This window comes from Rhinatrema bivittatum, chromosome 3 (genome assembly GCF_901001135.1).
Source record: "Rhinatrema bivittatum chromosome 3, aRhiBiv1.1, whole genome shotgun sequence".
NCBI classification, from domain to species: Eukaryota; Metazoa; Chordata; class Amphibia; order Gymnophiona; family Rhinatrematidae; genus Rhinatrema; species Rhinatrema bivittatum.
In genome coordinates, this window is record NC_042617.1 from 518,216,248 (window position 1) to 518,243,594 (window position 27,347).

Genomic DNA, 27,347 nt, shown 5'->3' on the forward strand with positions numbered 1-27,347 from the left:
TCCAACCACTGGCGCCATTGTTCAAACACCAGTTTTATGGCGCGGAGTTCCTTGTCCCCAGTGCAGTAGTTCCTCTCCATGGGGGAGAACTTCTGGGAGAAGTATTAACAGAGAAGGAAAGTTCCTTTTGGGGAGAGTAGGCTTAGGACAGCCCCAACTGCGATGGCAGAAGCATCGACCTCTAGGACAAACAAGTGAGTTGGATTTAGATGGCGCAGACATGACCCCTGCCAGAAGGCTTGCTTCAGTGGAGGAATGCGGTCACCACGTCGGAGGCCAGTCTCTGGTTTGGCTCCTTTCTTGGTCAGGGCCATCAGGGGTGCAACCAACTGGGAGAAGTTAGGAAGAAAATGCCTGTAAAAGTTGGCAAAGCCCAGGAACCATTGTAATGCATGAAGCCCAGAGGGCTGAAGCCAATCTCGGATACAAGCTACCTTCTCAGGATCCATAAGAAACCCAGAACTGGAGATGATGTACCTGAGGAAGGGAAATGATTCCTTTTCGAAGACACACTTCTCAAGCTTTGCGTAGAGCTTGTTGGTGTGTAGCCGTTGGAGAACCTGCCACATGTCCTGTCGGTGGTACTGGATGTCCTTTGAAAAGATCAGGACATCATCCAAGTATATCACCACTGTGCAATAAAGGAGATCCCGAAAGATATCGTTCATTAAATGTTGAAAAACAGGTGCATTCCACAACCCAAAGGGCATGACCAGGTACTCATAGTGGCCATCGCGCGTATTAAATGAAATCTTCCACTCATCTCTGGGTTTAATGCATACCAGGTTATAAGCTCCTCGAAGATAGAGCTTGGAAAAGATCCTTCCTCCCTGTAGGTGATCCAAGAGCTCGGTAATAAGGGGTAGTGGGTACCAGTCCTTCTTAGTGATGGCAATGAGGCCATGGTAGTCAATGCAAGGCTGAAGTGAGATATCCTTTTTCGTGACAAAAAAGAATCCCACGCCCGTGGGTGACAAGGAGGGCCGAATAAACCCTCTGTCCAGATTCTCTTGGATGTACAAGGCCATGGCTTCCATCTCTGGGAGGGATAATGGGTATACCCTTCCCTGCGGAGGGGTGGCCCTAGGAAGGAGGTTAATGGCACAGTTGTAACAGTGGTGTTGGGGCAGTACCTCTGCCATCTCCTTAGAAAACACATCTGCAAACTTTGTGTATTGTGGTGGAAGCCCAGGAATGGTGGTGGCCAGGAGCAACATGGAAGGGCATCAGATGGAGGATAGACAATGTTGGTGACAGTGGGGCCCCCACCTGGCAAGCTGGAGGGTTCCCCAGTCAATGACCGGGGAGTACTGTTGCAGCCATGGAAGTCCAAGCACAATGAGGTGTATCACCTTCCCCATTACATAGAAACATAGAAATGACGGCAGAAAAAGACCAATTGGCCCATCCAGTCTGCCCAGCAAGCTCCCACACTTATTTTCCCATACTTATCTGTTTCATCAATCACCAAGTTCAGAGCCCTTGTTGGTAACTGTTTGATTCTAATTTCCTGCCATCCCCTGCCATTGATGCAGAGAGTAATGTTGGAGTTGCATCAAAGGTGAGCATAAGGCTTAATGGTTAAGGGTAGTAACCACTACATCAAGTAAGTTACCCCAATGCTTGTTTACCCAGACTGCACAGATCAATGCTTTGTTGGATGTTGTCTGAATGTAAATCCTCTTTTCCACATTTATCCGTGCCATTGAAGCAGAAAGCAATACTGTATATGCATTCAAAGTGATGTATCAGGCTTAATTGGTTTAAGGTAGTAATCGCCGTAATAAGCAAGCTACCCCCCCCCCCCCCCCCCCCCCCCCCCCGCTTATTTGTTTACCCAGACTGTGAAGTTCAGTCCTTGTTGGTTATTGTCTGAATGCAAATCCTCTTTTCCACATTTCCCCTTGCCGTTGAAGCAGAGAGCAATGTTGGAGTTGCATTAACCATGCGAAGGCTTATTAAGTAATGGCAGTAATCACTAGGTAGTAGCCTCCATTCCAGCAAGCCATCCCCATGGCTCCTCTCTTCATTCCCACCCTCTAGTCTTTATGGATCTACAGTGTTTATCCCATGCCCCTTTGAAATCCTTCACATTTTTAGCTTTCACCACTTCCTCCGGAAGGGAATTCCAGGCATCCACCACCCTCTCCGTGAAGAAATACTTCCTGACATTGGTTCTGAGTCTTCCTCCCTGGAGTTTCAAATCATGACCCTTAGTTCTACTGATTTTCTTCCAACAGAAAAGGTTTGTTGTTGACCATGGATCACTGAAACCTTTCAAGTATCTGAAAGGTGGCAGGCCTTGGGTCTGTGCCTCTATTGTGCTGGCAAGGGGCACTTCCTTGGCCAATGCCCCGAGAGGCCGGGAAACTCCTGAACCTAGGGTCTATCAGGGAGATGACCCTAGGTTTTACTCATTCTACTCCCCAACTTCTACTTCCTGGGTCTCTCCTGGCAGGCGATCAGGTGTAAGAGTCCCATTTTTAGGCATACGGGAAGCGTCATTTTGGTGATTTGTCTAGGGATGGAGTCCCCCGAGATGGAGTAAATAACCAAGAGGGCCCGCCGGGCAACAGTGGATAACTTGAGATATCCGACGAGGCTTTCCATAATAAAATTCCCTCCAGCACAGGAGTCCACGAGGGCCAACATCTGGAACTCCTGGTTGCCTGCCAGGAGAGACACAGGAAGTCAAGTTGGGAAGTAGAATGAGTAAAACCTAGGGTCACCTCCCTGATAGACCCTAGGTTCGGGAGTTTCCCGGCCTCTCGGGGCATTGGCCTAGGGAAGTGCCCCTTGCCAGCACAATAGAGGCACCGACCCAAGGCCTACCGCCGTTGTCTCTCCTCAGTGGTCAGAGTGCTTCATTCTAGCTGCATAGGCTCCTCGGAACGAGTAGAAGCCATAGCTGTAGTGGAGAGAGGGCAAGAGAAGGCCAGTGTCAGAGTAACAGACTGGCATGGAGAACAGAGTTCCTATCTCTGTTGAAGGCAGCGATCCACTCTTCCTGCTAGGTCGATGAAGTCGTTGAGGGATTCCAAGATATCACTGGCTGCCAGCTCATCTTTGATGGGACGTGAAAGTCCTGCCAAGAAGATGCTCTTGAGGCAATCTTCCCACCAGTTGAGCTTGGTGGCCATGGTACGAAATTCTATTGCATAGTTGATGAGCAGGAGGTCAGAGCCAGTGGCGGCCAGCCGACCGAGATCATTGAAGGCCTGCTTAAAGGCCCAGACAAAGAGTTGCAGGTCCTGTAGGAGCGGGTCCCTATGCTCCCATAGCGGGGATGCCCAAGCCAGGGCCTTGCCGTCAAGAAGAGACAAGATGAAGGTAGTCTTGACCACATCTGTGGAGAATTGTGAAGGCTGCAGCGAGAAGTACATAAAGCACTGATTAAGGAATCCTTGGCAGAGCTTAGGGTCCCCAGAGTATCAGGGGGGGAGCCGGGAGATGAAGCATGGAAGGAGGAGAGGCCTCTGAAGTAGGTGGCGATGCTGCCGGAGTGGCAGCGGCATTACAGTGGGAGTTGATCCGATCCCCAGAGACGAGGCTAGCATCTCGAAGAACTGCTGCTGTTCCTGGAGCTTCTGTGCTAAGCCTAGGATGGCCTGGAGCCCCGAGAGGACCACCGGTTCATTGGCCTCAGCAAGCTGTTGTGATATGGACCCTTGGGCAAAGGCGGGATTGATGCTACCTACAGGGGACAAACCCCACTGTAGGTCCCCACCGTTGGCAGGCAGCCCGGGGTGGTGTGGAGACCCTACTGGACCTTCACAACTACCAGCCCTTGTTCCCCGCTGGTTGAGCTCTTGGGTGCCGGGGCCAGCTGGATTTAGGTGTGGGTCTCCGTGCAAAGGTTCCAGGTAGTCGTTAGACGAAGGCAAAGTCAGATGTGCCAGATTCGGGGCAGGCAGTGAGCAGTAGGGATGTGAATCGTTTTTTGACAATTTAAAATATCGTCCGATATATTTTAAATCGTCAAAAATCGTTAGGGCCACGATACAATACCAATTCCCCCGATTTATCGTTAAAAAATCGTAAATCGGGGGAAGGGGGAGGGCAGGAAAACCGGCACACTAAAACCCCCTAAAACCCACCCCCGACCCTTTAAATTAAATCCCCCACCCTCCCGAACCCCCCCCCCCAAATGCTTTAAATTACCTGGGGATCCAGCGGTGGTCCAGAACGGCGGCGGTCCGGAACGGCCTCCTCAATTGAATCCTGTTGTCTTCAGCCGGCGCCATTTTGCAAAATGGCCACCGCAAAATGGCGGCGGCCATAGACAAAAACGATTCGACGCAGGAGGTCGTTCCAGACCCCCGCTGGACTTTTGGCAAGTCTTGTGGGGGTCAGGAGGCCCCCCCAAGCTGGCCAAAAGTTTCTGGGAGTCCAGCGGGGTTCAGGAAGCGATTTCTTGCCGGGAATCGTTTTCCGTACGGAAAATGGCGCCGGCAGGAGATCGACTGCAGGAGGTCGTTCAGCGGGGGTTCCGGACCGCGGCTGAACCCCCTGCCGGCGCCATTTTCCATACGGAAAACGATTCGCGGCAAGAAATCGCTTCCTGAACCCCGCTGGACTCCCAGAAACTTTTGGCCAGCTTGGGGGGGCCTCCTGACCCCCACAAGACTTGCCAAAAGTCCAGCGGGGGTCCGGAACGACCTCCTGCGTTGAATCGTTTTTGTCTATGGCCGCCGCCATTTTGTGGCGGCCATTTTGCAAAATGGCGCCGGCTGAAGACAACAGGATTCAATTGAGGGGGCCGTTCCGGACCGCCGCCGTTCCGGACCGCCGCCGTTCTGGACCACCGCTGGATCCCCAGGTAATTTAAAGCATGGGGGGGGGGGGGTTCGGGAGGGGGGGGATTTAATTTAAAGGGTCGGGAGTGGGTTTTAGGGGGTTTTAGTGTGTCGGCTCACGATTTTAACGATTTTCACGATAGTTTACACACCCAAACGGCAACAATACGATTCCCTCCCCCTCCCAGCCGAAATTGATCGTTAAGACGATAGAGGACACGATTCACATCTCTAGTGAGCAGAGGGTGCCTTACTTATTGGCTTCTCTGTGTGTAAGGTGGTGAAATACACACAGAGATAATGCAGTACAAACAGTATTTTCCAAAAGCACAAAGTTGACAATAGTGCACAGTAGTGCATATACACAGTACAGAATCAGATGACAGATATGCTCTGCTCTGTGTGCACTACTAACTCACTCTGACACAACAACAGGGATCCACAGAAAAATCTTCCAGCCTGCCTGCCTAAGAACGAGTGACACTAACAGTAAAAACAAATCTGGTGTACTACACACACCCAAACAATGAAAAAAAGGACTCTGTCTTGGGCAGCATGGCACAATCTGTTGGTTCACTGCACTTCATTCCCCCACTCCAAACTGACTCCCCCAAAGGAAAGAAAGTCTGTGAGAACACAAGCCTTTCTTTTTCAGTGAGCAGGAGCAGGACGATTGTACTAAAACTAGTGGAGAAGAAGACAGCAGACAAAGGATTTTTAGTGTTTCTAAGTTTTAAATAAGAAGATTGCTGTAAAAAATCTCTATCAGAGACAGAGCTCATCAAAGAAGCACCAAGAGCAAAATGCAAAAAAGTTAGCCTGGGATCAGAGCTTTGGATCAGAGTCAGTGGTTCCACAGAGCAGTGATTGGCTAAATTGGAAAAATGTTTCACTCTGATACATTGGCATTCTGATTTCCTTGCTGATACATGATGACAAGGCTGTGAGGTCACTCATGAATCAGAGGCAAGGGCTGATTGCTATGGAGACTCCCACATGACCAGCCACAGAGAGCTCCAAGGTAAAAACAAAGGTTCCATTCAAATACAATGGTGCAATTATATCATATGCAAGTGAAAACAAATGAAGTGTAGGCCATGCATTTCATTCATGAGAAGTGCCCTTTTTTATTTAGGGGCCCACGAATGAAATTAAATTGGCTTATTCCTTGTCGATTTGGCATTTGTTTTAAACAAATGCACATCCCTAGTGAATATGTGGATGGAGTGGGCTTCCAAGGAGGAAAAAGAGTGAGACTGAGGGGAAGGAGGGGTTGAAACTTACAGGAGAGGGAGAGAAGCAGTGTAACACCACCACCTTGGTCTGCTGTGCAAGTTGTATGGAAGAAAAGATAACTTCCATGACAGAGAGCAGCAAATGAATTAGTCCTCAGGGGAAAGTCAAATCTTAGTTAAGGCAAATAGATGGAGTGTAAGAGAGAACAATGTCATGAATTTAGGCAAGCTTGTTAGAAATATAGTAGGCATTCCACAGGGAGTGTGAGAAAGAGAGAAAGGAGGGAAATATTGATAAGATTGGCTGGGTAACTGTCTGATATTTTTTAATGTTTAATTTTAAGTAAAAAATGTATATACCATATATTCCACAGATATGTGTAACCCCTTTTTTTTTAAGATTGTTGCTCCTTAGGGCACATAACTAATTTATTTCTTCAAGGGCTGCTCCGGCTAGCAATTCCATCCCACACTTGACTCTCAGTCCCTGGGAGGGATTCTTTTTATGGGGGGAAGCTCTTGCTTATGGTCCAGACGATGTTAAAAGGTTGCCAGAGTGTGTATAGTCATTTGGTGCTTCCCATGAGGTGAAAAGCTGTAAGAATTCAGACAGGACCAAGTCTGGGTATTAAATAAAAGTTTACTGATTGATACTCATAAATTAAAATCCATCCATCCAGGGAATCCGAGAAGGAGAGGTGGAGAGTGGGACTCTGAATTGGTGGAGGCACTTGGAGAGAATGACCATGCCGAGGTTGGGAGGTGAGAGACCCCGGAACACTCAGAGAACCAGCTGGGAGCCCGGCAGGGGAAGGCGCCTCTGTGACATCATCAGTCGGCGTTTGCCGATAAAACCGGATGGCAGACGTGAGAATTCGGAGTCCGAGAAGGAGAGGTAGAGAGTGGGACTCTGAATTGCTGGAGGCGCTTGGAGAGACTGACCGTGCTGAGGTTGGGAGGTGAGAGACCCCGGAACACTCAGAGAACCAGCTGGAAGCCCGGCAGGGGGAGGCGCCTCTGTGACATCATCAGTCGGCGTCTGCCGATAAAACCGGACGGCAGATGTGAGAATTCGGGGTCCAGGAAGGAGAGGTGGAGAGTGGGACTCTGAATTGCTGGAGGCACTTGGAGAGACTGACCGTGCCGAGGTTGGGAGGTTAGAGACCCCGGAACACTCAGAGAATCAGCTGGGAGCCCGGCAAGGGGAGGCGCCTCTGTGACATCATCAGTCTGCGTCTGCCGATAAAACCGGATGGCTGACGGCGCACCGACGCCGACGGCGCACTGCCTAAGCCGCGTGCTCCGTAAGGGGCGCGTGGCTTGGTCCGGCTTAGGCCGGCGAAGGCTGGAAGGCTGCCTATTTCTTTTCAAGGGACTGTTAGATTTGGACTTCCTCTGTTCTGCAATCTCCTTCTTAAGTACATGTATTTGGCTAGTTAGATAGGGTAAGTGATATCCTTTATAGTTGAAAGGTACTTATTTTCTGTGTAAGATGCCACATACTAAACATAAAGGTAAGGTTCGACAGGAAGCCTCGACCCGTGTACATCCTTCCTTTTTTCAAATAACTATGACAGGTTTTTATTCACCAGCAGAAATTAAAACCCCGGAGTGTCCCGTTGGAGGGTGGGGATGGTGAGCAAACAACCCCCCTTCAGGGAGAAGTCAGTCTTGGTCCCGGGGCTCCAAGAACACCTATCCCCCCTCCTAGCAATGCAAATAGCCAAGAACTAGGCTTCTTTCCTAGACTGAATGCGTCATGTGAAATAAGCCCGATTGAGGAAGTTCCAGGTTTAGATTTTACAAAGCTTAAAGAGGTGGGAGATTTTGTGCTCCCCCCCATCGAGGGAGGATACTAGCGGAGAAGGAGTCTCCATTAAAAGGAGAGACCCTAACTCCCCTCTGGGGAGCAGCGATAGACAAGAACCCTCTGTACCTTTAATTATAAACCCAGTACCGTATGCATTAACAGCAAGCCCTCAGAATGTAACAATGGATATGATTTGGCAAGCCATTGTGGCATTGCAAAAGAATATTCTTAATTTAAATGGTAGCATTAAAGATATGCAAACTGTGTTTAACTTGAATCCAATTGTTACTGGCCAGGTAGAGTCAATAACTAAAGTAGAAGAAGAAATTAAACAAATAAAATTAGTTCAGACATCTATTATTCAGGGAGAAATAACTCAACAAAAAAAAGTGGAAAACATGGAAAATTCTATCAGGTACAATAATTTAAGAATAATTAATTTCCCGAAGTGTAAATTAGTATCACCGAAGGAACAGCTGAAGAATTATTTCTCAGAGGTATAGCAAATGTTGCTTACCTGTAACAGGTGTTCTCACAGGACAGCAGGATGTTAGTCCTCACATATGGATGACATCACAGGATGGAGCCCAATCACGGAAAACTTCTGTCAAAGTTTCCAGAACTTTGACTGGCCCCTACTGGGCATGCCCAGCATGGCACTAACCCTGCAGCCAGCAGGGGTCCCCCTTCAGTCTTGTTTTGAAAGCTACAGGCAGTGCCGAAAAATAAAATAAGAAAACAAACCCAACACCGCAGGGTGGCTGGCGGGTTTCGTGAGGACTAACATCCTGCTGTCCTGTGAGAACACCTGTTACAGGTAAGCAACATTTGCTTTCTCACAGGACAAGCAGGATGGTAATCCTCACATATGGGTGAGTACCGAGCTGAGGATGTCCGAACATGCACCAAATGTACCCAACGGCGTGCAACAGGTACAACAACTGGGTTGGAATTTGGGAGAGGGCATCCTGAACCCCACTGGGCAGGCGGAAGGGTGTTGGTACGTCAATTTGGAAATAGGTTACGCAGGACAGATTGGCCGAAGATGGAATCCTGTCTTCCGGCTTTGTCCAAGCAATAATGGGCTGTAAAGGTATGGAGAGAACTCCAGGTGGCAGCCCTGCAAATGTCAGGAAGTGGCACTGATTGTAGGTGTGCTACTGAAGTCGCCATGGCCCTCACAGAGTGTGCTTTAACACGGTCTTGAAAAGGAATGCCTGCTTGCTGGTAGCAAAAAGATATGCAGTCCGCCAACCAGGAGGAGAGAGTCTGCTTACCCACAGGTTGCCCTAATTTGTTGGGATGGAAAGAGACGAATAACTGAGTGCTCTCCCTGTGGGCAACTGTGCGGTCTAGATAGAAAGCTAGAGCCCCTTTACAGTCAAGGGTATGCAGAGCCTGTTCCCCTGGATTGGAATGGGGCCTGGGAAAAAAGGTAGGTGGTATGATGGATTGATTAATGTGAAAGTCCAAAACTACCTTAGGTAAAAACTTAGGGTGGGTGCAGAGTACCGCCCGGTCCTGCAAGAGTTTAGTGTAAGGCGGATAGGTAACTAGGGCCTGTAATTCACTAACTCTGCGAGCTGATGTGATTGCCAAAAGGAAAATCACTTTCCATGTGAGAAATTTTAGGTCACAGGAGTGAAGAGGCTCGAATGGTGGTTTCATGAGCCGACCGAGAACCAGGTTAAGGTCCCAAGAAGGGGCCGGAGGATGTAGAGGTGGCTTGATATGGAGCAAGCCCTTCAAAAAGCGTGTTATGAGAGGTTGTACCGAAATAGGGGCGTCCCCTACACCTTTATGGAAGGCAGCTACCGCACTGACAGGCATTCTGATGGAAGAGGTCTTTAGACCTGATTCTGATAAATGCCAGAGATAGTCCAAAAACCATGGAATTGGACAGGAAAAGGAATCAAGGGACTGAGAAGTGCACCATGAAGTGTACCTTTTCCATTTATAGGAGTAAGAGTTTCTCGTGGAAGGCTTCTGTGAAGCAATCAGGACATGAGAAACCGGATCTGAAAGGTTGAGTGGTTGAAGGATTAACCTTTCAACATCCATGCAGTCAGAGACAAGGCTTGAAGATTGGGATGGCGGAGGCATCCGTCGCTTTGAGTGATCAGATGCGGGTTCGTTCCCAAGGGAATGTGTCTACAGATGGAGAGATCCTGAAGAATGGGAAACCATACTTGGCGTGGCCAGTAAGGTGCAACCAGGATCATGTTTCCCTTGTCCTGACGTAGCTTCACAAGAGTCTTCGAGAACTGTTCTGCAATCCCCAATATTTTCAAAAATAGATTATTGCAGCGCTCTTCTCACAGGCCTACCCAGCTCAACCACCAAACCTCTTCAAATGATACAGAATGCTGCTGCCAGAATTTTAACCAGTACCAACCGAAGAGATCATATTATACCAATTCTCCGAAACCTTCACTGGTTACCAGTCTACTACAGAGTCCTTCACAAATCTCTCACCCTGATACACAAGTCCATCCATAACTATTTTCATCTTGACCTTGAATTTCCCCTCAAACTCCATACATCCAACAGACCGATTAGAGAAATCCACAAAGGAGAGTTACAATCCCCTCCAACCAAAACCATTCGCCTAGTTTCGACCAGGGTCCGAGCCTTTTCTCTAGCAGGTCCAAACATCTGGAATAGCCTTCCTGCAGAACTCAGGTTGGAACCATGCCTACTAACTTTTAAAAAAAAACTTAAGACTTGGCTGTTCCGTCTAGCCTTCTTGGATCCTTCAGACACACAATAATCTACCATCCTACTCACGAGCCATGGAACCATGCCTTCTTTGTGAGATGCCTCTTATCCAATACCTCCGCAATTAAACTATCTTATGACTTTTGATTTTAAGTTACAGCCCTACTCTGGCCTTTTTTACTCTATTTACTTCCAAGCTGTAAAGCCTCCAAGTTTATAGTCCTTGTTCAATGTAACTTTCTTGCTCTCTTTCTGATTATAACTGATTGTTCCGTTTTTTGTTACAAGTTTCTATCACTCGTTCGATGTAAACCGATCTGATATGGTATTCAACCATGAAGCTCGGTATAGAAAAATGTGAAATAAATAAATAAATAAATAAATGTGGAAGTGGAGGGAATGCGTAGAGCAGACCGATTGCCCACGAGAGGGAGAATGCATCTCTGGGCTGAGAGCGCTTGCTCCGGATGAGGGAGCAGTAGTTGTCCACTTTGAGGTTCTGAAGAGATGCAAAGAGGTCTATCTGAGGATAACCCCATTGTCGGAAGATTGAGGTCACCACCGAGGGGTTGAGAGACCACTTGTGTGGCTGGAAGACACGACTCAGTTTGTCTGCCAACACATTGTCCACGCCCGGTAAGTAGGTGGCCCTGAGGTACATGGAATGGGAGACAGCCTCCGCCCAAATCTGCGCAGCTTCCTGACACAGAAGGAAGGAGCCTGTGCCTCCCTGCTTGTTGATGTACCACATGGCCACCTGGTTGTCCGTCTGTATTAGGATGACCTGATTTGATAGGTGATCCTGAAAAGCCCTGAGAGCTTATCACATCGCTCGAAGCTCCAGGAAATTTATTTGGTGTTTGGCTTCCCCTGGAGACCAAAGCCCTTGTGTTTGAAGATCGCCCACGTGGGCTCCCCACCTGAGGTTGAAAGCGTCGGTGGTGAGAATGACTTGGGGGTCTAACATCTGGAAGGGCAGTCCCTGGAGGAGATTGGCTTGATCTGTCCACCAGGCGAGGGACAGACGGAGTAAACTGGTGATGTTGACAATGGTCGACAGAGGCTGAATAGTTTGAATCCATTGCGACCTGGGAGTCCAATGCATAAGTCTCATGGCCAAGCGGGCCATTGGAGTTACATGGACTGAGGACACCATGTGTCCCAGAAGGACGAGGAATTGGCAAGCTGTTGCAGAATTCTGAGACTGCAACTGGCGAGCGAGAGACCAGAGAGTGAGCGCTCGTTGTTGAGGTAGAAAGGCTTTTGCCTTTAAGATGTCCAAGTCTGCCCCAATGAACGACAAGGTTTGAGATGGGACTAAGTAGGATTTCTCGTAATTGATGAGAAAGCCTAGTGAGATGAGAGTGTGTAGGGTCAAATCAAGGGACGACCGAGCGGCCTGCTGGGTTGGAGCCCTGACTAACCAGTCGTCCAGATAGCGATAGATGTGAACACCTTCTTTCCTGAGGAAAGCTGCGACAACCACGAGACATTTGATAAAACCTCGTGGTGCGGATGCTAGGCCGAATGGAAGCACTCGATATTGATAGTGCTCGTAGCCCACCAAAAATTGCAGGAACTTGCGATGAGCAGGGGTTATCGCAATGTGGATAAAATGTGTCCTGGAGGTCCAGCGAGCAGAGCCAGTCTCCTCTTTGTAGAAGAGGTAGAAGAGATCCCAAAGTTACCATCTTGAACTTTTCCCAATGGAGGTACTTGTTGAGAGCAAGCAGGTCCAGAATTGGACGAACACCCCCCGATTTTTTGGGGATCAGGAAGTACCGGGAATAGAACCCTAGGCCTTGCTGTGAGTGCGGGATGGGTTCTATTCCTTTTGACTGGAGGAGCAAGGATACCTCTTGGCCGAGAAATATAGAGTGGTCGGACGTTGTCCACGTCTTTAGAGGTGGGGAGTCCGGTGGCAGGGCGAGAAAGTTTAGATGGTAACCCTGAGCAATGATTGCCAATACCCATTGGTCGGTAGTAATGGACTGCCACGTGCTGAGAAAGTGGCACAGTCATTTCGGGAACGCCCCCAACATGCCCCCTCCCCGCCCCTTTTACGAAGCCCCGGGACTTACGCATGTCCCGGGGCTCTGCGCGTGCCGGCAGCCTATGCAAAATAGGCGCACCGGCGTGCGAGGGCCCTGCGCGCGTAAATCCAGCCGGATTTACGCGCGCAGGGCATTTAAAATCCGCCCCTTAGAGTCCTTCCTAAAAGGGTGTTTGGAAGAGAGGTCAGAGGGCATCAATGAGAGCTGTTTTAGGGTCTCATGATGATCTTTTAATTCAGCCACCATACGCTGTATCTGTTCGCCGAACAGATTGTCTCCTACATATGGTAGGCTAGACAGGCGATCTTGGACTTCAGGGCGAAGGTCAGAAGATTTGAGCCAGGCCCACCGTCTTGCTGAAATAGCAGCTGCAGACACTCTGGTAGAAGTATCAAATATGTCATAAGATGTTCTTATCTCATGCTTTCCTGCTTCAAACCCCTTGTTTATTAGGGTTTGTAGCTGGTCCTGAAATTGATCAGGTAAGGACTCAGAGAAGTCCTGTATCTGTTTGAAAATGACCCTATTATATTGAGTCATATAAAGCTGGTAAGCAGCAATTCTGGAGATGAGCATGGCTCCCTGGAACACTCGTCGACCAATATTGTCTAGGAACTTTTGTTCCTTAGCAGGTGGAGTAGATGAGTAAGGTTTTGACCTTTTTTGCCCTCTTTTGAGCCGATTCGACCACAACTGAGTGGTGGTCAAGCTGAGGTTTTTGAAAACCAGGAGCTGGCTGAACCAAGTAAGTAGTGTTAGCCTTACTGTGAACTGGAGCAATAGATTCAGGATTTTCCCAGTTCTTCTTGAGGAGGTCAAGAAGAACCTGATGAATTGGAATAGAGGTGATGACTTTAGGGGCATCCAGGAATTGGAGCAACTCCATCATCTGGTGTCTGTCATCCTGCTCCGTCTGAAGTTGAAATGGAACCAACTCAGACATTTCCTTCTCAAAGCTTATGAAAGAGAGGTCCTCTGGAGGAGAACGCTTCCTACTTTCAGAAGGAGAAGGAGGTGAAGGTAGGTCATCATTGTCTGTGGAAGTATCATCACCCCAAGTGTCATAAGGATCAGCATACTGTCCTGTAGGATGAGAAGGGGGCTGGATACCCGAAGGTCCCAGCCGAGGCTCCAAGAAAATCGAAGGAATCACCGGGGGCATCGAGGACGGCACGGAGGGCATCGGTACCGACATTGAAGGTATTGATGGCGCTGAGGTACGTATCGCTCCCAATGAATGAATCGGTGGCAAGGGATGTACTGGCATCGATGGTGGAGGCAGAACTCCCGAAGGAGGAATGCGGAACGGTGTTTCTCCTCCCGATGTAGTTGTCATCGGGGAGGGCACCGGAGCCATCGGAGACCCGGGAACCACCGGTGGAAGGGCTGTTATGAGTGCCTCCATCCGGGATAACAGCGGTGCCAGTGCTGCTGGAATCGGGTCGATGACCCGTTCCACAATCTGTGCTGGTGTCGGTGCCGAAGGAACCTGGAGACGTTGCATCGCCTTGTCGATGGCCTCCTGGACCAGCTAGTCCAGTTCTTCCCGGAGACCTGGAGCAAGTAGCCCCGGCTCCATGACAGAAGAGGGAGGCAGAGGCACAGTCGGAGGGACCACCTTTACAGGCGGAATCGCGACTCCCAAACCCCGATCGGGTGAGGGTGGCCTCGATGCCCCAGTCGCAGGAATGGACAGTGCTGTTCCTGGACGGGGTTTCTTCAATGGTGGCTCGGACGGTGGCGTGGTCGATGATTTCACTCCCTCGACGGTCCGAGACTTTCGATGCCGATGGCGATGTTTCTCCCTACGATCTCCTCGATCCTAAGGGGAAGTAACGGGAATCGATGGCCGTGAAGACGTCGATGGCGGACAGTCATCAGATGGTGGTCGATGCTGGCGCAATGTCGACGGTGCCGGTTCCGATGACGTCGATGCGATGGACGGCATCGGGGTCTGAGCACGGAAGAGGAGTCCCATCTTCTCCATCCTTGCCTTGCGACCTTTGGGTGTCATGAGGGCACATTTGGTGCAAATCAGAACATCATGCTCGCGGCCTAAACACATTACGCAGACTCCATGAGGGTCTGTGATGGACATGGTGCGAGTACAGTCCAGGCACCGGCGGAACCCCGACGCCATGGCCATAGAAAAAAATCGAGTCGCGGGACGGTTGACAGCCAGTAGGCCGGAAGGGCCAAACTCGACGGTAATCGACGGAAAACTGTCAAAAAACTTACCGGAGTATCGCAGCTAGAAAGAAGATAGAGGGGGGTCCCCTGTAGGGTAATTTAACTTGAGTTAATTCCGTGAGGAAAATTCCTGTCAGGAATCTCTACAGAGCTCCAAAACCACGAGGCCACTGCAGCGCGGAAAAAAGAAGACTGAAGGGGGACCCCTGCTGGCTGCAGGATTAATGCCATGCTCATGCCCAGTAGGGGCCAGTCAAAGTTCTGGAAATTTGACAGAAGTTTTCCGTGATTGGGCTCCATCCTGTGATGTCACCCATATGTGAGGACTACCATCCTGCTTGTCCTGTGAGAATATTATTGCCTTTGGATGAGTATCCTTTAATATCAAATGTATATTTTATTAATTGGAAAAATGAGGATGTACCAGAACAAAGAGAAGTGGAAACATCTTTAAATGTGACAGAACTAAGAGTCATCATTCAGTACTCAGGTGGAAAAAAGAGGTACTCTGCTGGTCAAATTTAATTATTCTTTTGATAGAGATAACATTTTGAAATTGTTCCTGGCCAAAAGAGCTTCTTTATACCTGGGTCAGAAGGTATGGCTCTATCCAGATCTGTCCAAAGAAACTCAATTAAGAAGAAAGAAGTTTCTGTTGTTGGCAAACCAGGCTAGAACATTTGGGATACAAGAACATAACATAAGAACATAATAAATTGCCATGCTGGGTCAGACCAAGGGTCCATCAAGCCTAGCATCCTGTTTCCAACAGAGGCCAAAACCAGGCCACAAGAACCTGGCAATTACCCAAACACTAAGAAGATCCCACTCTACTGATGCAATTAATAGCAGTGGCTATTCCCTAAGTAAAATTGATTAATAGCAGTTAATGGACTTCTCCTCCAAGAACTTATCCAAACCTTTTTTGAAGATTTCCGTGCAAATGTATTATGCATGCTGAAGGAGTAAGATATGTGTATTTTGAACCTGAACATCTAGAGAGATTCTTAGAAGCACGCCGTAACCCAGGAGGAGAGATCGAGTCTTCTAACCAGTAAAGTTGGTAATTAGTTTAGTTTTTTCTGCTTTACCCTAATTACCTTAAACTTCATTAATATTGTACTATATATGTTTGCTCATGTACAGGACATCCCTTCCTTATTGTCATTTTGTAACAAAGGAAGGATAATTGTTTTCTTTTTTTCCTCTTTTAAATTCTTATGAATGATTGAAATATTATGGAATTTCCTTCCTTAATTGTGCTTCAATTGAGACTGAAACATGTAAAGTTTGAAATTTGAAAAAAAAAAAAAATCCATCCATCCATTATATTGAAGCTAAATCTGAATGTTGGTACATGTATGGTTCTAGGTAGGTAGGTGTCCTTTTTTTCAGGCATCTGGGTAGTCCCATGGAGATTTTTAATGCACGCAACGTACCGGGGGCTATGAGGGAATCCTAGTGAAGGAGTCCCCAACTTTACTGCAAAAATCCTACCTTTAAACATCTCCTCGCTCACTCAGCCTGTCCTGGACCCTTGGTGTGTGGAGATCCAATTGGGTCTCCTGCTCTTGTTCTTTCTTCCTTAGTAATTCCTTCATCCTGTACTTACTGATATTTCTGGGGAACTTTTCTTGGGGAAAAGTCAGTAGGATCAGACAAGTTTTCAGCTCTGAAATCCCAGTAGGGAAGGGGGATCCAAAAACCTCTCCACTCTGCTGAAATCCAAAAAATATTTCTAAAGGTTAAACTGAATGAATCTTCTATTTCACTGTCTCTCGCAGCAGTTTCCATCACTGGTGCTTGCCCATCTAGGGTTTAGAGTAAGATCAAAAGTCTTTGATCCCCTGGTGAGAGCCCTTTTACCATTAAAGGGTGTCAGGCTTACAATCTGTCTCTCTGTAAATTAATAGAAGAAGTTCCTTCTGACAGGGAGTGCACAGTGAGGTATCACTTCTAAAATAAATTCCTTTTGGGTGAAGCTGGGAGGCCTCACCAGAGTGTAAAACTTAAACATCCTTACTATTCCTTTGCTTTCTGAAACTGACCCCCATGGTGTATTAACATGGCTGGACTAAACAGTGAGTAGGCATCCATTCCAGACTTTCCAGGTGGGAGGGACTGAGGGGTATGGATGGCTCTTTACAAAGTATGTTCCACTGACAGAGATAGTGACATCTTATGGGCAGATCAGGAGGGTCTGCCACATATGCATAAATGGAGTAAAAGTTACGCAAGTACATGCATATCATTTAAAATATCCCTACCATGCGTATTTGTTTGAGCTTTTATGCGCATACTCACAAGTGTCCGGGAGAGAGAGAGAGAAAAACAATCTGACATTCTATATATCTCCCACTGTAAGAGGGGCACTTTCAGCTCAGGGTGGGTTTTGGTGGGGGCAGTGTTACAAGGGTCTACAGATTAAAGATATGGATGTAATCCGCTTTGAAAGTGCCTGAAAAGCACAATTAAAATTTAAAAAAAGGAGAAGGAAGGAGTCAAATCACTAATGGAATCAGCTGAAATAATGGGAGAGTTGGTTGCTGGAAAAAAAGTATGGTCACAAATTTATTAAGTTTCATTTGTGAAGATTAATTGGACAATTTTCAATTTGAGTTGCTAAAAACCAGCAATTCACTTTTCCAGCCTATCTGTAAAATTGAATTGGAACTCATACATTTTGCAGTGTGGTTACTGCTGCTAAATGAAGAGATCGTCAGTGCTGTGTACAAGGTGTGGAAAGAGAGTCTGTTTTACGTAGGAGGTGGACCCTTAGCCGAGGTGGGGTTAACGCTACCCGTAGGGGAGGCCCTATGGGTCCCCACCGTCGGTAGGCGGAGCTGGCTGACTGACGGAGGCCAGCTGGAGCTTCACCAATACCAGCCCTCGCTCCCCGCAGGTTGAGCCCTTGGGTGCTAGGGCCGGCTGGAGTTAGGTGGGCTTCCGTCTGAGGTCTTCTGGGAGATGAGGAGGTCAGCCAGGGGCCAGCAACATAAGTAGAGGAAAGTCTGTACTGGATGGGGCAGAGTCCTGGAGACCCAGGCGCCTAGAGGAATGGAAGTCAGAGAGGGGACGCCCGGGTAAAAGCAGGCCGAAGTCTGAATAGCCAAGTCCAGTGTTGAGACTTCAGAGGCATCGTGGAACAGGCTGAAGTCAGGGCAGGCAGCAAGCAGAAGGCGATGCAAGGCAAAAGGTCAGGTCCGGGAGATAATCAAAGATGTAGTCGGGCAAGGCCAAGGTCAAGTCCAGGAAATGATCAGTAGCGTAGTTGGGCAAAGCGGAGGTCAGTTCCAAGAGACAATCAGCATGGTCGGGCAAAGCAGAGGTCCATTCCAAGAGACAATCAGTAGTGTGGTCAGGCAAAGAGTTGTGGAAACGCGGGTAACGGTTCCATCTCTGGTGTTTTCATGTGCCCCTGGGCCCCGACACAGCCGCAGAGGAGCTCTGGCAAGTGCTGAGGCAGGTGAGAGGTGGCCCAATATGAGCTGAAGATGGAGGATGATGACCTCAACCACAGCCACACCTGTACGCAGCAGAAAGAGACCCAAACAACGCAATGTTGATCTCAAGATTGGTCCTCCGACTACTCCAAGCCCTTTCGGACCTGCCGCACGGAGCAGCAACTGTCACAGGGCGGACATTGTTCAGAGACTGAGAACATCAAAGACGAAGACTTGAAATGAGACAAGACTCTGGATACGTAAAGTGGGACGACACTCAAAAACATGAAGAAATGAAATCTGGATACATGGAGTGAAGAGAGACTGATCACGTATAGGAAGAAACTCTGGAAGGCCATGAGTTGCTTGAAGGATACTGAGTCGGTACTGGACATCGCGCGCCCTACACAACCTAGCCAGACTGGTCTTGGACCATGAAGGCGGCGCGCTCTACACAGCCAGGGTAGGCTGGTTGCGGACCATGCTAGTGGTTCCCCACACAAGTAGGCAGAGCTGAGTCGGTACTGCACATCTCATGTCCATATACTCAGCCAATGAAGACAGGTCACGGACCACGCTGGTGGTTCCCCACACAGGGAAGAAGAAGGTGAAATGAAGACTCCGACGAAACCTGTTCCAAATGCACCCTGCACAGCTGATAAAGGCCAGGCAGGGCCACGCCGGAACGGATCGGATAATAGAGTTCATTCATGAAGTGAAGGCAGGGTGCAGACTCCGAGGATCCAGACAAGGTTCAGGATTCGAGGGGATACCTCTACGATGAAGATTAAAAACAGGAAGCTGGAACCTGTTGGAGACTTGCGCTGCCAGGACAAAGATCAACCGGATAAAGAAGACATGTCGAGACATTTGGAGGAGGGACATCTGGAACACAGACACTGACGAGATGAGAGACCATGGAGAAGATGAAGGCGAAGACGTAGCGTGAGGACATCACGAAGACACGGGATCCCACATAAAACGAAGTGCCTTGAGAAGCTGATGACAAGAAGTCCTAAGGAGGACTGGCTCCTTGCGAAGGCAAGGCTGGAATGAAGACTAGATCTTTTTATAGGCAGGAGAGGCGGATCCAATGATGACATCACAGGTGGACCTCCTCCCTTGCTGTTCCTTTAAAATGGAAAGAAGAGCCAGCCTCACCCCCTAGGAGGAAGCAGAAAGCAATACAGGACCCTGGACAGCGGCCCTGCCGCACAGAAGACTGCAGAGCTGAAGAGGTAGGCCTCAGGGCAGGCCCCGATATTGGAGGCGGCTCCCTCGCCGCTGAAGGCTGAGGAAGGACGGCCCCAGCAGCCAGGCGAGGTCGGGGATGCAGGCCCTCTCCTGTAGAAGGACCGCAGGTAAGGCTGGCGACTTCCGGGTCGCATGGAAGCACTGTCGACGGCCTCCTGGCTGCAGGGGGAAGCAGCAGCGTGGCCCCAGCCACCCTGAGAATGCCAGCAGCTTCCGTGTCGCACGAGACTGCCCAGGAGCGGCTCCTGCAGCATAAGAAAGTATGGACGGTTTCTGAGCCGTCTTAGATATTTTTATTATTTATTTATTTATTTATTTAAAACCTTTTCTATACCATCGCTAAGTTATATACCATCGCAACGGTTTACAAATAGGCACATAGACTAAGGTAAGTAAATGTAGGATATCTTACATTCTAACAGGTGCCAATAAAGTTCGGTTACAATTTCATAAATAAAACCATTATTTGAGTAATGTTAGTCAAGTCCAGGTATATTTATTGAGATACTATAGCTTTGAAATATTACTTCTTAAATGTAGGATTGAGTAGATTCATTCTTATCTGCATTACCTTGTACTTTCATTCTCTACCCTCCACACTCTTTAGATATAGAAGTGCGGCTCCAGCCAGGCCGGGAGGTCAGCATGGCTCTAGCCACAATGGTAGACATTGGCAGCCTCTGGGCCGCGGGGAGGTGAAGCAAGTGCTGCTCCTTCCACGCGGTGGAACTTCGGCCATGGGATGAAAGGAAAGAAGAAGGTGGAGATAATGCCCAGACAGGGTAGATTCATAACCAAAGCAGAGGTCGGGTCCAGGAGAAGATTAATGGCGTGGTCAGGGAAAGCAGAGGTTGGGTCCAGGAGAAGATCAATGGCATGGTCAGGCAAAGCAGAGGTTGGGTCCAGGAGATCAATGGCATGGTCAGGCAAAGCAGAGGTCAAGTCCAGAAGTCAGTCCGTACATCAAAGGAACTGTGAGGGACACAGGAACAAACTGAGAACCAGGACCAAGATCAGGAACACGGAAGGAACAGGAACCAGGAACACGGAGCTAATCACCGGGGAGAGCAATGAAGTACACGACCAGCATGGAGACCTGTTGCAAAGGCAACTAACAAGAGGATGGGCCCAGCCTTATATACCTGGGCCCAGTGACATCATCACTCGGGGCCGCGGGATAGGTTCCCGCTGTGGCCCCTTTAAAGGAAAAAAAGAGTTGCATGTGTGCGCGCCTAAGGAGGGGCGCAGCGCGGGATGGAGGCATCTCTCTGCGGGCCACGTGGGGAGGCCCCCGCCGTGGCACACGGGAGTCTGCCCTGGAGCGGGGGGCAGCCGGGACGGCCCGTGGTCGGAGGCGGCGGCCCACCACCGCGAGGGAAGTGGAGCCAGATGCTGAAGTAGGTAGAAGAGGGTAAGAGGGCCTGGCCGCGGGCCTACCGAGGCCAGCACATGCAACAGACTGGGCATAAACAATGTAAAAGGCATTGAAGTTGAGCTTCCCTCCACAGAGGTCCCTGGTCTTTCAGTGTTGTTTGGGGTTGTAAGAACTATGCAGTCAGTTGAGATGTGAACCTTTGAATTCAATAATAGGGTTTTTCCACCTAAGGGTTACAAAAACATATCCCAAAATCCTCACAAAGAAACTGCCTTCCCAGCACTGACCCATTCTTATCCTGAGCCAACAATCCACACTACGACTTGCACAACCACCTTAGATACAGGGAATAGGCGGTCGAGCAGATATCATGTAAGCTGCATCCCTCCTGAGTTTTCCTTTAATATGCAATTTTGTATCCTTTGATATAGAGTGCATTGAGAAACTTTACATATTATAAAGTATTATGAATATAAATATAAATGAGGGGGGTTTAACTAAATCACTAATAATTGTAATGGATTTCTTATTTTTCAGATATTAGTGAACAATATAAAGAAGTTGAAGACATATACAGCAAACTCTTCTAAAATGCTGAAATATAAACATAAAGAAAGCAACAACTGTAACCGGAAACTTTTTCATATTCTCACATTATATTTACGGCTTATAATCACAAAGTACAACTTCTAATTTTTGCTATGAATTTTAGCTCAAAATTTGTATTTGAATGTGCTTTCTACTAATTTCATAGCAGCAGTGCAGGCCAATGTACATTATTTGTATTGAGTACTTTGTTTATAAAAATTTTACAATCTCTGATAATTTTCTGCCCTCGCTCACTATCAGGTTGTACAATCATTCCCATGGCTCACATCGCTGCCTCCTATTATTTAGGATCTGTAAAGAAAATTAATGTTAAGGAGCAATTTTAAAATTCTTAAATCAGAAAACAACCCTTAAGGCTCCTATGTAAACTAGTGCATTTTAGCACACAGGATTGGCAGTTTTGTGTGGAATTTTACTAGACATGCAGATGAGATATGTAGCAAAATTGTGAATGAAATTGTGCAAAAGAAAAGAAAGATAACTTCACCTCCTTGCAGAGTAGTTATCTTTTTTGTGAAATCGTGCACGCAAAGGTATTTTTGTGCATACATTTCGACCAAATTCAGAGTTAATAAGCTGATTTGCATGATTATGCATTACAATAGCTCATTAACTTAGTATTTGAATAATATTTTGTAGTACCAAATTATACATGAAAATTTATTATTTGCAACTTCACAAAATTTTGCAAATGGCACTTCATGTGCTAAAAGTAAAAAACAGTTGGTGTAATTGCAAATAGCGCACTTCATGTTTTATAGGGCACAAAGCACCGTTTGCAAAATTCTGCATGTTTTACTACATTGGCCTCCTTGTTTGAAATTACATTTCAAATAATGTTCATAGACAACTCTACAGGAAATGTGAGGTTCTATTTTGATTTCAGCTCTTTCGCCTTCAGCTAGTCTTAGTCTTTGGGAATTTTTCTGGTTATATGCACTTCTGCCAGTATCCTTTTAGAATCCAATATTCAGAAAAGCAAAGATTAAATAACTTATCCGGCTAAAGATAGCCAGATAAGTTATTATGGATATTCAGTGGAATAAATGTCACACTGAATATACAAGAATACATTTATCCTAGAATAATTTCTAAGATAACTTCCAAACTTAACTAGCTAGGTTTAAATATAGCTGGTTAGGTTTTTAATTACGTGGGTGCATGTACCTGGTTAATTTTATCTTAATCGGCTATATTCAAATGATGTAGCTGGTTAAGTAGCAAAAATTTTTTTTAAAATTTACAGACCTCCAGGCTCAATTCCTCACCTTTTATCCTACTAAATGCTTTTAAGCTATTCCAGGCATTGAGCCCGATCTCTCCCTCCCCCCAGAACCATAATGATAAGGTTGCAAGCCTATTGGCCTGAGAGTTGCCCCAAACCCCCTCTGCTTTCATAAAATATATGTGCTTTTAGGCTTCTCCCTTCCCTGCCTGCAACACTAGCCTGAATCCTCCCACCCCACTCTGCACTCCCAAAAACCCCAAATGAGGCCTACAAGCCTGCAACTTTTTTTATTTCTTTCTTTTTTTTTGGCACGTAACTGCCTATATCATTTAAATATAGCTAGTTAAGATAAAATTATCCAGGTACACGTACACAGATAACTTGAATCCTGCACTGAGGCATGTCCAGACTTAACAGAATAACTTGACTACCTTTGAATATTGAAGTTAGCCAATAAGTTATTTGGCTAAGTTAACTATATCCCAGAACAGTATCTACTTTTCCAGATAAATTTTTTCTGCTTAAATCACTTAACCATAGATTCATCATTTTGCTATAAATATAGTGAAAATAACACCTGTGGTAAAAAAAAAAAAAAAAAAGGACGTGGTTAGGGTAATTTTCCTGGTACGGCATAGGTATTTTACCACAATGCACGTTAAATTTATCGCACCTGCATTATTTTCACATCATAAGCTAAGACGTCCATCACATGTAGCATTACTGACCAGACAGGCTTTTATCGCAATTGGCATTTTGGATTGCTGGATGGGGAGAGAGAAACTCTGTAGAGGCTCACAGAAAAGTTAACTATTTATACCACTGTAAGAGGGGGTATTATGAACTCAGAGTGAGGTTTGTGGGGTGAGTTGGGTTTTGGGGGGCAGTTTTACATGCCCAGTCATATGTACGAACAGCACAGTTACCATCAGTGAATATTTAATGTGATTTGGAGTGATGAAAGTTGAATGAAGAGTAGATTTGTACCATGTTCTCCATTATGAACTTGGGGTGAGGTTTGAGGGATGAGTTGGGTTTTGGGGGGGGCAGTTTTACATGCACAGTCATACTTACAAACAGCACATTTAACATCAATGAAGATTTAATGTGATTTGGAGTGATGAAAGGTGAAAGAAGAGTAGATTTGTACCATTAAATCTTCACTGATGGTAACTGTGCTGTTCGTACGTATGACTGTGCATGTAAAACTGCCCCCCAAAACCCAACTCACCCCACAAACTTCACCCCGAATTACTAGTGCCTCCTCTTACAGTGGTATTAAAAGTTCAAATATAAGTAAGCCTCCACAGAGGCTCTCTCTCTCTCTCTCCCTCTCCCCAATTTGCAATAAAAACATTTTTGCTCGGTAACGCACAGCTAACGAAGGTACAATGCACAGGAAAAATGTGTAGCTATTTCCTGTGTTGCTGTGCATTACACTATCGCATGCCACGTTAATTGACCCTTATTTCCATTTACTCTGCTCAAACTCCTCCTACTTTAATGCAAATTTTAAATTTGCATACACATTTTGCACTGCGGTATTTATTGCATGGGTTACCGCAGGCGTTAGGGCCCTAACACGCTCAATAATACCCTAACGCAATTTGATAAATGATCCTCTTAACCAGATAAAATGTATCCAGTTAAAGGGGCCAGATATTCAAACCTTGGGGTTTATTTGTCAAACTCAAAATGTATCTGAAAAAATCCTTTTGAATATCAACCTCTTATAGTTTCATTCCATGTAACATTTCAGTCAGGATTCTGAAGGAAGCTTTTATTTGTTCCTTTCAAGGTGAGAGATTTTTTTGCGTCAGCCATTTGTGATAGGGAGATTCATTGTCAGGGGAAAAAGAACAAAAATCTGCAAATGACACTGTGGTACTTTAGCATTGGGTCACCATATCCCCTAAGGCAATGTTCAGGGCTGCGACAGGCACCAGTTAATATTGAGAAATATAATGGCATGGAGCGTACCTGATGTGAAACAATACTTTTTACGTTATCATATTTTATTAGTTTTGAATTATAAGAGCATTACATTAATAGTAAAATGTGTCTTCCTATAACTAAGCTTTTTAAACATTCTTAGCATATTTTACATAATATTTTGTGAGTAACTTAGACTATACTTTTTTAATAGTTATGTGTTTTTGTGCATTTTCAGGTAACCCTTTAAATCACTGGCTGTTAATTTCCATTTAATTTTAAGAGCCTTAAAATTCTACAAAATGGCCTTAAATCTGTCTAACAGTGATTCTAGATCGTGTTACCAAATTTATATCCTCCATTTTAGTTTTCACATTTTCTTCCTGTAAACCAATGCATTGGAACATTTGTAATCAACATACTTATACCAGGCTTCTTAGGTTTTGGTAAACTATTTTATGGTCTAAATTTTAAGCATTGTATACTTGAGGGTGATATTGTATTTGGTGGAAGGAATAGAAATTATTTCTATGATTACTTGTTTTATTGATTTTTTTAAATATAGCTACATAAATCATTTCAGTTTTAATCTTGTTAGGTCTACTTATTAACCAAAATAGGTGGACAATAAAAAAGATCCATATGTATTATCTGGCAATAAAAATTGCTATCTTTTAATTACCACATTATTCACTTACAGGCCGATACAGTAAAAGTCTCTCCTGTGCGTGCGATTCAGTAAAAAAAATATTCAAATTAGGGCCCACGGTAAAAAGAGGCGCTAGGGACACTAGTGCGTCCCTAGCGCCTCTTTTTTGATGGAAGCAGCGGCTGTCAGTGAATTTGAGAGCCGATGCTCAATTTTGCCAGCGTCGGTTCACAAACCCGCTGACAGCCACGGGTTCGGAAACCGGCCACCGGCAAAATTGAGCATCCGGTTTTCAACCCGCGGGCCAAATTTACTTTTTTTTTTTTTAATTATTTTTAACTTTTGGGACCTTCGACTTAATATCGCCATGATATTAGTCGGAGGGTGTACAGAAAAGCAGTTTTTACTGCTTTTCTGTGCACTTTTCTGGTGCCGGCAGAAATTAACGCTTACCTTTGGGTAGGCGCTAATTTCTGAAAGTAAAATGTGCGGCTTGGCTGCACATTTTACTTACTGAATCACGCGGGAATAACTAATAGGGCCATCAACATGCATTTGCATGTTGCGGGCGCTATTAGCTTCGGGGGGGTTGGATGCGCGTTTTCGACGCGCTATTACCCCTTACTGAATAAGGGGTAAAGCTAGCGCATCAAACGCACATCCAAACGTGAGTTAACAGTGTGCTCCACCAGAGCGCACTGTACTGTATCGGCCTGTTAGATGGTAACTTAAAAAGTAGCGCTCAGGCACACATTAGCATGTGTGCGTTGGCCCACCCAGAGGGACGCAGTTATAACGTGCATGCATATACGCATGCATGTTATAAAATAGCCTAGCTGCGCACACATTGTGCACTTAATTTTCAATGGGCGCACACATGGGTGCGCAAATCACGCTTCTATTGCAAAAGTCGGGATATTTTAAAAGGGGTGTGTGCCCATGCCATTCCAAGTTTACCAGTTCATCCACCCATTCACCCAGTTAAGAGTTAGGCCCTCCAAAACCCCTAGTTTAATAGCCTTCACTCCCCCAATTAGCCCAGATCTTTTAAACCCCTCAGAAGTCACTCAAATCTTTTATTTTATAATTTATATGTCATCCGTAGCAGAAGTAAAGTTACGACCTCGGTGCACACCGAGGCACATAAGCATTTATGCGTACGTCTCTTAGCCAGGGCCCGAAACACCCACACCTATGCCCTACCCAGATCACACCTACACCTCTCCCCTTTTTGAAACTTTTGAGATGTGCACGCCTCAGTATTTGCATACATATTTGGGCACTTTTAAAAATACGGTCAGGTGAGCAAAAGCCCAACTTCTCCACATCCCTTAATTTTGGCTTACACCAAGCTCTTAAAATTCACCTTTTATTATGTAAACCTGACTCACCATTAGACCATAGATAGGCTAGAAGGGGTTCTTCTCCCTAGAGGGGAAGTATTAATATTCAAGACCCTGTGGTGGATGGGGAAGAGGAAAAATACATGGACTCAAATTCTATTTCCTTCTCAAATAAGGCCATGCAACAGAGATGCAAGGACTTTTCTTTATTTCAAGCGATGACTTGCAAACATTATTCATAACAAAACAGACAAGACAATCTATTTCCATTTCACCCAATTAGTATGAAAACATTCTACCGCACTCCATGCTCTTTTCATTCCCAGTCTCAGTCCTGATCAATTCTTCAGACTCCAAATAGTTATAGTTATTTTTCCAGAATGGAACACTTTCCATTTTACTGCAATACAATCAGTTCGAGATTTTGGATATTACCTGGCCATTCATAGAGCATTCTCAGATAATTTCCTTGTTCCAAGCAATAGCTCTTCCTATTTGAAAGTATTTCAAGAAACTCATATGTTGATTTTCTTACTTCTAAAACAGCTTCTCTTTTGCTACAAGTAAAATATTCCAATGCTTCTTACTTCAAAGATGTATTTAACCTGATTCTCCTGTAGGAAGCATTGTAGCTCATTTTTTATTTCTCTCAGAGGCAATAATTTCCTCTTGCTCTTTTTTTCTACTCATGGGGGGACTTGTCAGTAGCAC

At 46.2% G+C, this 27,347-nt stretch overlaps 1 protein-coding gene across 1 annotated transcript in view; it reads left to right on the forward strand.

Moving 5' to 3' along the window:
- Nucleotides 1-23,522, forward strand: part of NUGGC (nuclear GTPase, germinal center associated) — an 864,070-nt gene extending 840,548 nt beyond the window's left edge. The window contains exon 19 of the mRNA XM_029596224.1: nt 21,413-23,522. Coding sequence (XP_029452084.1) covers nt 21,413-21,465 — 53 coding nt within the window. The 3' untranslated portion in view covers nt 21,466-23,522. The remainder of the gene's footprint in view (nt 1-21,412) is intronic.
- Nucleotides 23,523-27,347: the final 3,825 nt, after the last annotated feature.